At 36.7% G+C, this 12,950-nt stretch overlaps 2 protein-coding genes across 2 annotated transcripts; one reads left to right on the forward strand and one right to left on the reverse strand.

The window, feature by feature from the left end:
- Positions 1 to 3,267: 3,267 nt before the first annotated feature.
- On the forward strand, positions 3,268 to 6,176 carry LOC136230186 (pentatricopeptide repeat-containing protein At1g03540). The gene has a single exon (XM_066019165.1). The coding sequence runs from the start codon at positions 3,314 to 3,316 to the stop codon at positions 5,147 to 5,149; it is 1,836 nt and encodes a 611-aa protein (XP_065875237.1). The 5' UTR covers positions 3,268 to 3,313; the 3' UTR covers positions 5,150 to 6,176.
- A 2,065-nt stretch (positions 6,177 to 8,241) lies between these two features.
- LOC136230466 (pentatricopeptide repeat-containing protein At1g73710) lies at positions 8,242 to 11,412 on the reverse strand. The gene has a single exon (XM_066019530.1). The coding sequence runs from the start codon at positions 11,313 to 11,315 to the stop codon at positions 8,334 to 8,336; it is 2,982 nt and encodes a 993-aa protein (XP_065875602.1). The 5' UTR covers positions 11,316 to 11,412; the 3' UTR covers positions 8,242 to 8,333.
- Positions 11,413 to 12,950: the final 1,538 nt, after the last annotated feature.

Below are 12,950 nucleotides of genomic sequence, written 5' to 3' on the forward strand. Positions count from 1 at the left end.
TTTATCCTTGTCACCTGTTCATCTCATTGGTATTAATAGGTATAAGTAATCCTAAGACTCAAAGGAATGTTAATTAGTGATTCTGGATTATGGAATGTGATGCTTTGATCCTGTTGTAACACGATCCATAACAGAGATGACTCTAGGGTGTGAACGACAGACGTTGGGTATCATAGGAAGTAATTGCAGGATAGTTATACATTAGATTGAGCATTTGTCACTCCTGATAAATGGGAGATACGTCCAAGGATCGCTTGTGGAAGACTTGACTCTAAATCCTTGCAAGGTGATAGCTTAAGACTTGAAATGCAGATTTCACTTAACCTATCTAATTGGAGTTAACTCGGCCTGTACAAGTAAAACGAACGTCTCGTTATATGTGACTTGACATTATTGTTGAAACACCTTTCCACATAATTTTGATTTGACAAAATTGTTTAAGTGTAATTAAAAATATTCTAAACACACTAAGTTTAAATGCTTTGATTTATTCTACTAATGTGTTTGTTCAATGTTGAGTTAAATTGTTTATAAGACACAAAGATTAAAAGGCCCAAAGCCCAATATGGAAGTCAAAGCCCAAGTCAAACAGTTTAAGGCAACTCGGCCCGCGTATGTCAGAACGCTGTCGTTATGTACAAAACGCAGCTCAGCGGAAGAAGGATCTAGAAGACCTTCGTGGAACAACTTCGGGACGAAGCTGCTGAGTTGATTCGACAAAGAGTACAAGACAGCAGCTGGCTAAGAACAACTTCCAGACAAAGTGTTTCCACTTTGGGTAAAGTTCAGAAGACACAGAATGCTGTCTAGTTGACCTTACCATAAATGGAGAGACATTCTGCCGAGCTGACCAAAAGCTGACCGAGGACAGAAGATACTCAAATCTGATTGGCCGAGAGCTCTGAGCAAGACAGGATGACAACGACAGGAAGCCGTTTCCCTCCAACGGTTATTTCGAAATTCGAAATGACCGACACCTCAGACGTCTCTATAAATAGAGCCCTTCAGTTGCTTCATTCAACACAGAACTTGATCAAGCCATTACGCTGACCAAATATCTACGCAAAGTTCTGCAAGAAAAAGCAAAGCAATCTTACACTAAATTTCATATCTTTTGTGTAAAAGTCTAGAGTGATTATTCAATCATCTAATGTGTCTTAGCAACCGTTGTTTAGGACAAACACTTATCATTTCTAGAATTAGAAAGGAGAAGCTGAGTACTCGGTTATAGTACTCGGCGAGAGATTAGGATTGAGTAGAGGTATAGAGGAAGGTACTCTTGTTATACTCAGTTGCTAAGATTGTAAAAGGTTTGATGCTCTACCGTTAAAGAGCTCAGTAGAGAATTCGAAATCTCAGAACGTGTTCCGGGGACAGGACGTAGGCTTGGAGGTCGAACCTGGATAAATCTGCTGAGTAACATATTTCTAACCTTTAACTCCTTTATATATTTATTGCTTGCTTAAACAAAAACTGACCAAGTAAAAAGGTCAAGCTGAGTTGTGCGCATTGAATATCTGAGCTCAGGAATAGACTCTAAGTGCTATCTCCTGACTCAAGTAAAGAAACTGACCTAGTCACTAGTTGACTAAGCCAGTATCTTGCTATTCACTCAGCGCCGCTGTCCAAACCTTTTTCTCACGAAAAAGAAGTCTGCCCTAGCTTAAAATTTTTAAATAGTTCCTAACCCCCCTTTGGAACTATACTTGTAACGTTATAAGGGACCAACAATTATCCATAGTCATAAGATTCTGTTCAAGGATGTAGTTGATAAAGGATCGAATTATACTGTAACTAATACGGAAAGGTCAACGACAGAATCAACCTGTCTTCTTATAGCTCTGGGGGAATGTTTCGGATCTGCCAATCACATTTCGCGTACTCATTCCGTTATGCAAAGATTAAATATAATTCTGAGAAAATTAATTTAATGGTTGCATATGGCTAGAAGCAATAAGAACCTAATGAGTCACACATAAGACTTGGAGCCCAAAAGAGAAACAGATGTTAATTAATTGATGGAAGCCCAACTGAGTCCACTAAGGCCAGTACATAGGGGGGGCGATTTTATGTATATAAAATACATAAATAATTAATTTGATTTTTAACAATTCTAATTAGATTATGATTGTGAATTAAATTAATTAAAGGATAAATAAGTTAGGAGGTTTAATGAGATTAAATTGCTTCTATTATTATCCTGTCAAGTTATTATTATTATCTTTATATTTAGATATAATTATAGATAATAACTAATAAGAATTTTATTCCGAATTAAATTCTTATTCAATAACCTAATTCTATCTAACTAGGGTTTAGATACAAGAGAGTATATATACCCCTTACATGAGAATTTCGGCCAACCCCTAGCTAACCGAAGAGAGAGAATTTCGATACCCCCAGTTGAGGACGAAATAATCCACCGCTTCCTCCCGTTTCAATTGATTATTAATCTCTTTCTCTTATCCTTGATCTTGTGTTGATTTATTAGAGGCAATATACTTTGGTTGCTTTTATACGGTTGAGTTCTAATCATATTTTGAATTGTGTTTTTGTCTTGTGCTCGGGAACTTGGAGTAAGAGTTGTGGGCACTACGATTGCAACGGTAGATAGATCTTCAAAAGGTATTTCCTTCTATCCCTCTTTATACGAAATAACGATTAACGGATCTTGGTTAATGGAAAAAGGTTAAATTTTTTATATTTCTGCTGCCGTTAGCCTATTTTCCTTCACGAGCCACCTAGCTATCACGTGTTGATTATTTTTATAGGAAAAAAATAAAATTTAGTTTTTTCATAAAAATAACCGACACATGGCTGTCACGTTTCGTTTCGGTCAGAAATATGAGTTAATTTATGTTGATGTGTCACCATGTCATTATTTCGATGCATTTTAACCACATAAATCGATAGAGTGACCTAATTGAGACAAAACTTAAAGTTGAATGATTTTATTGAGACATATTGAAATTAAGTGACAATTTTAATACAATTATATAAGTTCAGTGACCAACGATGCATTTAACCCTAAATTTTAGGGTTCGAAATAAAGTTTTTTTACACATATTAAAAGTTGTTTGGTATGGTAAAAATTAAAGATTTTTAACATAGGTGAAATGAATAAATGAATAAACTAAGATTTATATTCAAAACGAATTTTTATAGTCATCGGAGGCTTAATGTAAACTTCACAAAGCATTATAAATGACGTGTCAGTGTCAGGTTCCGTTAATATTTTTACTTGGAGGGTAATTACTTATCCTGGGAACGTAACTTCCAAAATCAGAGAGGTTCTGTTTCCTTGACAATTTTCATGAAGCTTGTTTTCTCTGCAAAACGCCATTGCAGTTCTCTTCCCTCTCTCAATTCAAATTCCATCCTAAATTCCCAAACTAAAGAATTCAAAATCATCCAATACTGTAAATCCGGTGCTTTCTTTGATGCAATTCATCTTCTCAATTTTCTAGACTCCAGCAAACTCACCAACAAGCCATTCCTCTACGCTTCCCTCTTACAAACCTGTACCAAAGTCGCCTCGTTCAATCACGGTCTCCAAATTCATTCCCATTTAATCAAATCTGGTCTTGATCAAGATAGATTTGTCGGTAATAGCTTACTCTCACTCTATTTTAAATTAGGTTCTAATTTTTCTGAGACCAGACGAGTTTTTGATGGATTATGTTACAGAGATGTGATTACTTGGACTTCAATGATTACTGGTTATACTAAACAAGGAAACCCCCAAAATGCTATTGAATTGTTTTGTGAAATGGGGGATTTCGGAATTGAGCCGAATGCGTTCACTTTATCTGCTGTGATTAAGGCTTGTACTGATCTTGGGAGCTTGAGGCTCGGTAAATGCTTTCATGCGGTTGTTATTGGTCTTGGATTTGATTCTAATTGTGTAATTGGTAGTGGTTTGATTGATTTCTATGGCAGGAATTGTGGGATTGAAGATGCACGGAAGGTGTTCGATGAATTGCTTGAACCAGATGATGTATGTTGGACTTCTGTAATCTCGGCGTTTACTAGGAATGATATGTACGGTGAAGCTTTAGGGTTTTTTTATTTGATGCAAAGGGAAATTAAATTGGCTCCAGATGTGTTCACATTTGGGACTGTGTTGACTGCTTGTGGTAATTTACAGAGGTTGAAGCAAGGTAAGGAAGTTCATGCTAAAGTCATTACATCTGGTTATAATGGAAATGTGATTGTTGAGAGTAGCCTTGTTGATATGTATGCGAAATGCGGGTTTTTAGATCATTCTCAGCGCGTTTTCGATAGGATGAGTAGAAGAAATTCGGTTTCGTGGACTGCATTGATGGGGGGATATTGTCAAAATGGTGAATTTGAATCTGTAATTAACATTTTCAGAGAAGCAGAGATGGCTGATCTTTATAGTTTGGGGATTGTTCTTCGAGCCTGTGCAGGTTTGGCCGCGATTAGGCAAGGGAAAGAGGTTCATTGTCAGTATACGAGAAGAGGCGGTTGGAGAGATGTTATTGCAGAATCTGCTCTAGTTGATCTTTATGCGAAATGTGGATGCATTGATTTCGCACATAGAGTTTTCGTAAACATGCCTGTTCGAAATTCGATAACTTGGAACTCGATGATTTGTGGGTTTGCTCAAAATGGAAGAGGTGAAGAAGCTCTTCGAATTTTCCGCGAAATGATCAAAGATAGGGCTACACCGGACTACATTACTTTCGTTGGGGTTCTTTTTGCTTGCAGCCATGCAGGTTTGGTTGATGAAGGGCGGAAATACTTTCTGTTGATGACCGAGGAATACGGAATTGAACCCGGAATCGAGCATTACAACTGCATCGTTGATCTTCTAGGACGTGCTGGTTTGTTGGAAGAAGCTGAAAACTTGATAGAGAGTGCACATTGCAGAGATAAATCATCTATCTGGGCTGTTCTTCTCGGCGCATGTGCAACGGATACGAACTCTACTGCTGTTGCGGAGCGAATTGCGAAGAAAACCATGGAATTGGAACCTGATTACCATTTGAGCTATGTTTATCTTGCTAATATTTATAGAGCAGTAGGACGGTGGGAAGATGCTGTAAATATTAGGAAATTAATGGAAGAACGAGGAGTTAAGAAGACGCCCGGAAGAAGTTGGATAGAGACTAACAGGCACGGATAGCATTGATATAGACCGTCACCCCATTCACGTCCTCGTTTAGATGGAGAATTGATGTTCCCTTTTAAAGTGGATTTGTTTAAGGGCGGATCTTGGAAATTTTTAAACCAGATCAATCTGAATAAAAAAGTTTAAAATTGGATTGAATTGATGATTTTTTCTTTAGGACCAAACCGAATTGTATGATTTACTTTGGTCACTTTCAAAAGAAATTCGGTTTCTTGGATTCCTGCACGAAAGAATTGTTGAGAGTAGCCTTGTTGATATATATGGAAAATGCGGTTTGTTAGATCATTCTCACTGCGTTTTCGATAAAATGAGCAAAAGAAATTCGGTTCCTTGGATTGCATTGATGGGGGGATATTGTCAAAATGGTGAAATTGAATCTGTAATTAACATTTTCAGGGAAGCAGAAATGGCTGATCTTTACAGTTTCGGAACTGTTCTTCGCACCTGCGTGGGTTTGGCCGCGATTAGGCAAGGAAAAGAGGTTCACTGCCAGTATACGAGAAAGGCGGTTGGAGAGATGTTATTGCAGAATTAGCTCTAGTTGATCTCTATGCAAAATATGGATGCATTGATTTCGCTTTGTAAACATGCCTGTTCGTATTTCGATAACTTGGAACTCAATGATTTGTGGGTTTGCTCAAAATGGAAGACGCGGAGAAGCTCTTCGAATTTTCCGCGAAATGATCAAAGATGGGGCTATACCGGACTATATTACTTTCGTTGGGATTCTTTTTGCTTACAGCCATGCAGGTTCTTGATGAAGGGCGGGAATACTTTCTGTCGATGATCGAGGAATACGAAATTGAACCCGGAATCGAGCATTACAACTGCATCGTTGATCTTCTAGGCCGTGTTGGTTTACTAGAAGAAGCTGAAAACTTGATTGGAAGAAGTTGGATAGACTAATAGATGCTTGTAACGTTGCAAATAGCGCACGTGGAGATGTAGACAATCACCCCGTCTTCCTCCTCGTTTAGATGGAGAATGACTCATTCCCGTTTATGAAACAAGCTTTGATACATCTAGGAAGTGACATAACATCCGCTTTAAAAAATGATTGACTTTTATGTATGACAAAACAACCAGATAATAAAAAAAATAAATAAAAATATATCTATTGTTTACTTCATTCAATTGTTTGAAATTGTCACGTGACAGTAAAAAAATATATTTTTATTTTTTTAGTTATCACGTGGGATACACATGTGGTGGTTTTCATACCTAGTTGTCATGTTATGCGTAACAGAATTTTTTCCAGTGTGGTTATTTTCTGTGATTTTTGTGTCTAAATTAGTTGGAATTACTTTAATAAAATAAAAAGTAAAGTCGAATGACTGTATTGAAATAAAATGAAATTCAGTAACCTTTTTAAAACTGATCTCAAATTCACCGACTATTGTTGCAAGATATCCTAACGTTAACGGGTAAAAAGTAAATTATATCCATTTACTTTTTTTTTTACCATTAATCAAATCAAAATGACTGATAACAATATAAAAATCTAAAAATTAAAATTGATTAAAGTCTAATTTCTTATAAAACCATAATTTTCAATTTTCCAAATCACTATTTTCGGAGCTTTATTTCTCTAAGCAATCACTCTTTTTCTATAAATCATTATATTGGATCAAAAGACCATATTTAACTATAACATTGTAAAGGATGCGCGGATTTAGCTTTAACGTAAAAAATTGTGCAAATTTAACCCTAATTTTTTCAAGCAAGATCAATTTTAGCATTACGTTATAGAAAATTAGAAAAAAACTGGTTTGACTGGTATTTAACTATCGCTTCAAACCTTACAAATATCAATTGTGTACATCTGCTACATATAAGTCTAAAATATTTACTTGTTAATATAGTTACAAAAAAAACCAACAAAATACGAAAATGTTTCAATTTATCAATAAACTTGTTTGGAATGTCACTCATAACTAAAATTAATCTTACTTACAAACGTTAAGATTAAATTTGCACTATTTCATACATTATGCACTTCACTTGAAACGTTAAGATAAATTTGACCCTCATCCCTTATATTAATACCGTTTTTAAAGTTCAAAGACTATAATGAAAGTAGAAACGAAGTTAAGAGGCTCACCACCGTAACTCATAAATGTTTTAAAGGTTAAGGTATAAAATACCCCTAACATTTGGGGGTAAAGAGCAATTTTACCCCTAACGTTGGTAGTCAAGAGCAATTTTACCACTAACGTTGATAATTTGAGTCAATTTCTGACACTATTATAAAACACATATATTTTGTTCATTATTTTGCACAAATTGCATATCAGTTAGTTCTAAAAAAAAAGATTTCATGTTTTTTATAATTTAATAATAGACTTAGCGATTAATATTTATAAATTTAGTGAATTTTTTGAATTTTTTTTGTCCAATTCGTACAAAAAAAATAGTATATTTTTTTTTTCACATCTCAATATATATTTGTGATTTATTACTGATAAAATGACACGGTGTGAAGTGTAGATGACAAGATTCATGACCAAGAAAGTTTGATGAATTATTTCTCAAAGGCCTAATACACAAGTAACCCCCTGAACTTGTCTAAATGTTGCAACTGCCCCCCGAACTTTCAATTGTAACAACTTACCCCTCAAACTTATCCAATTGTAAAACATAACCCCAAATTGCTGACATAGACTGCAATTGAAGAAACTCGTGAAATACAAAAGCTGCAACGCTCGTGGAGTGTGATAATCAGATCTTTGGCGTGATACAAATCCGGGGAAACGTTTTTACAGTGCTTCAAGTACGGGGTAAAAAAATTCCCAATTTGGGGTTATGTTTTACAATTGGACAAGTTTAAAGGGTAAATTGTTACAATTGAAAGTTGGAGGGGGCAGTTGCGCCATTTGGGCAAGTTCAGGGGTTATTTGTGTATTAGGCCTTTCTCAAATTGACCCAAACTATCAACGTTAGGAGTAAAATTGCTCTTGGCTTCCAACGTTAGGAGTAAAATTGCACCATTTTAGACATTAGAGGTAAAATTGCTCATGACCCAAAACGTTAGAGGTTTTTTTGCACCTTAACCCATTATTTTAAAAAGTAAATAAATCTCAAGTTCATGAGCTTTTCAATATTAACATATAAACTTCATCAAAATCTTATCACTGTAACAAAATATTTTTGCTGTACATTTTACACCTTTAATCTAATTCTAAAGAACATCTTCACCTTCAATTTCAGAATATTGTCCCGAATCAGAATCCGAAAACTGGGTAGAATCAAACCCGAATCGCAGCTCTTGGTTAACCATATCAGCAAGGTCATGCCGGTTGGCAATTTTGTAGGCATCCACAATAGCCTTCAATAAAGAATCACTTGGCTCGATCTCTCCATATTTCAGCTGTCTATATACCCTCTTCACGCCTTCGATCATGCCAGCCTTTCCGTAACAACGAACCAAGTTTATACGAGTAACAAGATCAGGTTCTAGACCCTCATCCTGCATTTTCATGAATGCATTTAAAGCTTTATCGATGTCCCCCGACGACTCATAAGCATATATTGCAACATTGTGAGCGAAGGCATCGAGAGCCACATTAGCTTTCGTGAAGATCTCGCAGGATTTGAGAGCTAAATCGTGCAAACCGACAACAGAGAAAACCGCAGTAATGACAGCTTGTCTAGCGTAAGGTTTTCCTTCCTGGTAGGATGACTCTAACTGCGTTACAGCCTCCGTTGGAAACCCTCCTTTCTTTAACACAGTGAATAAAGTTTTGAAAGTCCCTGGATCAGGTAATAGTTTTCGGTTAATCATCTCGCGCAGCAACGAAGCGCACTCGAGTAGCTGACCGTTTGTGGCGTAACATGACATTACTTTATTATAGGACATTGAGTCCCTTAATAAACCCGATTGTTTCATTTCCTCCGCAACATCGATGGCTTCATCGAGCATTCCCATGCTCTTGTACAGATACATCATGGAGGCATAAGAAATTTCATCTACTAAACCCTTTTCTTTCAAATTATTGAACACCAATTCGGCTTCGGATATCATCCCGAGATCTGCATAAAGACTGATCATGCTATTCGATGCAATAATATCCGGACCGCCCTCCAAACCCCTCATCTTCTGATACAACTGTTTCGCACTGTCGAAACATCCCAACTTGCTGTAAACCTTAATCAGGGAAGTTAAAACTATCTGATTGGCTGGAATCCCGGACTCTTCCATAATACGGAAATATTCAAGAGCTTTATCCACTTCTCCAGCCTCCGCGCATCCATTAATTAAAGCCCCGTAAACAACTTCATTCGGTTTCACCCCGACCTTTACCATTTCTTTGTAGATCTCAACTGCATCTGATAGTTGGCCTAGGCGGATATAGCATGCAATAAGAGAAGAAAATGTTAGGCATTTTGGTTTAAATCCTGCTCCTTGCATTTCGGCTAATAGGTCGCTCGCTTGCTCGACTAAATCAGCTCCCGAGAACATTTGGATGATAGAATTATACGTGCATTCGTCGGGCCATGTCCCTTGATTCCTCATGCTCTTAAAGAGATAAAAAGCTTTATCGTAAAGCTTTCCTTTTCCATAAGCTTTGATCATGACATTATATTCCAAAATGTCCCGCTTTTGTCCCACGAAAGACCGCTTCCTGAAAACAGCTTCCGCTTCATCCCAAAGCACCGTTTCAGCATAAACATCCATAATTGCAGCACGTGTCTTAGACGACAACCCACCATCAAGCTGACACGTGTCTAGAAAGTCCTTTGCTTTATCAATCAACCCTTTGTTAACATACATTTTTACAATACCGGGCAAAGAATGCTCGTCGATACGCTGTGAAGACTTGTACATTTCGTCAATTATCGCCTCCACTTCTTTCACCATACTTTTCTCACATAATTCATGAAGAATAGCTCTATGAGATACCGTGTCCGGGAAAAGACCCACCTCTCTAATCTTCTGATAGCACTCGATGGCTGCATCGATGTTTCCCGCATCAGCATATAAAGAGAGAAAGATGTTATAAGTTCTCGTATCAGGGGATATTCCCCTCTCTTCCATCTTACTAAGTAAAGATTCCGCTTCCGACAAATGCCCGTGACTTCCACAAGTAAAGATCATAGTATTAAACGTTATCGTATCCATTGCTATCCCGGATCTCATCATCTCTGCAAACACATTTGCCGCATCATCAAGACGTCCGGCCTTCCCATACAAATCAATCAATGTATTATACGTAGACGTCATACGTGGCTTCCGCACCATACTTTCAACATCCAACGACTCCAAAACTTCCGGAGGAGTTCTCCCACCAACCTTGAAAAGCTCAGTCGACAAGAAATGCTTAATGCTACCGTTTCTGAAATCACTCGAATCATCTAATTCAAGAACATCCAATTCAATCTGTCCGGTGCACCAGTTCTTATAAAACCGATGCGCCCGGTTGAATTCCCCTGCATCTTTCAAAACCTTAACAACTGTGTTCATCGTAACCTCGTCCGGAAAAAGCCCTCTAATTCTCATATGCTTAATCCACAAAAGTGACTCATTAACAAGACCACCCTTTCCATACACATCAACAAGCATTCCATAAGTATTATTCGTCGGTAAAACGCCGTTTTTCGCCATTTCGATCCAACAACGTCTTAATTCATCCCATTTTTGAGCTCTACCCAATGATCTAAGCACAATATTATAGTGAATTACATTTGGCACATAATCTAACCTAGATTTGAAAAATTCAAAAACCCTAATTACTTTCCCCCAATTCTTCTGCCCTTTCAGAATAACAGTCTGTTCTTTTGGATTCAAATTCTGACAAAACGAATTAAGGCTTTCTTCAATATCATTAGCAGACTCCAAAGACCTTAAAATTGAAGGTAAAACACCACCATACCTCTTCTTTTTACCATTGAAACCAGAACTTTTAGCGGGTACAGATTCAGTTTTTAAGTGATACTGAAGCTTAAACCCTAAACAAATCCTATTTCCTTTATTTGAGTCGCCGGAGAAGGGACGTCGTTTTGTAAAATTTCGGTGATTAAACGCTAGAAAAAACCTAGGTTCAGAGGGAGAATGAAGAGAGAGAAGCTTACTTGGAGAAGAGATGTGAATCTGAATACTTTCATTTCTTAATTCTCTGGAGCTGTGACTATGGCAAGAACTGTAACTGCAACTATGGAGCATGTTTGGTCAAAATCTGTGGAGGCGAAGCGAGCCGGAAACTGAGAAGTGGACGGATTTTAAAATACTGGTCGCCGGTGGGAAGAGGGGAGACACGGATAGTTAGCACACACAGGAGACGGTATATGCAATTTTCTGTTGTAGTTAGTTAGACCTGTCCACGGGTCCGGGTACCCACCCGACCCATCCAGATCCGTGTACTTTGGGTTGGGTTTGGATAATAAAAATTAATCATAGGCCATTTCGGTTCAGGTCCGTTCAAGTCTGACTATTTTTTTTTGCGGGCTTGAGATTAATAAAAATAGCATGGACCGACCAACTTGGCTCATCTATTAATATTAATTATTAATTTATATATTTATTTATTAAATATTTAATTTTAAGTATAAGTTTTATTTTTTATAATTAAAAATTATGGTATAAATAAAACCCATGTGGTTTCACTAATTTGCAGATAAAGGACTGTGGTTTACTTTTTATCAAAACGAAGATTGAGGTTTCGCACTTTTAATAAAATAAGGACCTTTCAAATTAATGCTATTAAAACCATCTTTAACGACCTGAAAATGGAAATTTTCAAGAATTAAAGTTGTTCAATGTCATATTTGCTAGGGAACTACATCTTCGATTTTCGAAAATAATCTTTTTTGGAACTTTCTCTCTCTAAACATTAACTTTCTCTCTCTTTACCAAACATCACCTAAATAATCTCAAAATAAAAAAAGTTGCAGAATTAAAGTTGCTTAGAATATTAGTAGTTCTTAAAATATGTCATTTTTAAAGTCGTCAAGGGTGATTTTAATAGTATCAATCGAAAAAGTCATTATTTTGCTAAAGTTGAAAACTTCAGTCCTTACTTTGAAAAAAACTAAATCACAGTCCTTTATCTACAAATTAGTGAAACCACATGTGTTTTATTTGAAATTTACCCTAAAAATTATGTATATATTTTTAGGTGGGTTAATATGGGTTGGGTTTGGGATTTGATTTTTAAACCCGAACCCAGTCCAGTCTGAGCCCACCTAAATTAATAGTGGACTAAGCTAGGTTTGGATTGGGTATTTTTACATAATGGTAGACCTGAGCCCGGCCCAGTCCAACCTATGGACAGCTAGTTGTAGTTAGTTATCAGGATCAATTACAACTATGGTCACTGAAATTTGGACATGTCCACTGTTCAAGGTATCCGTCTGGCCCGTGTCTATTAGGTTGGGTTTGAACAATGAAAATTGATCTTATATCCAGTCCGGTCCAGGTTTACTAAAACCCGTCTATTTTTTGGACGAACTTGGGATTGATAAAACTAGCACACGTTGTCCCAACCTGTCTTATTAATAGTAATTAGTGAATTTATATGTTTGTAATTAAATAAAAAATTTATAGTTTGTCCGATTTCTCGGTTCAAGATTCTTCAGACACCCTTTAAGTAGATCCTCTTCCAATTAAAACTTTCTGTATATGCTAGGACTCAAACTCGAGATGAAACTTAAGCGACTTCAGGCCGACAACCTTAATTAGTGTTAAATATTTCTTTTTAAGTATAATTTATATTTTTTATAATTAAAAATTATGTATATTTTTTTAGGTGGGCTTATGTGGATTGGATTTGAGATTTGATTTTTAAGCACGAGTCTGCCT

Source organism: Euphorbia lathyris, chromosome 5, assembly GCF_963576675.1.
Source record: "Euphorbia lathyris chromosome 5, ddEupLath1.1, whole genome shotgun sequence".
NCBI classification, from domain to species: domain Eukaryota; kingdom Viridiplantae; phylum Streptophyta; class Magnoliopsida; order Malpighiales; family Euphorbiaceae; genus Euphorbia; species Euphorbia lathyris.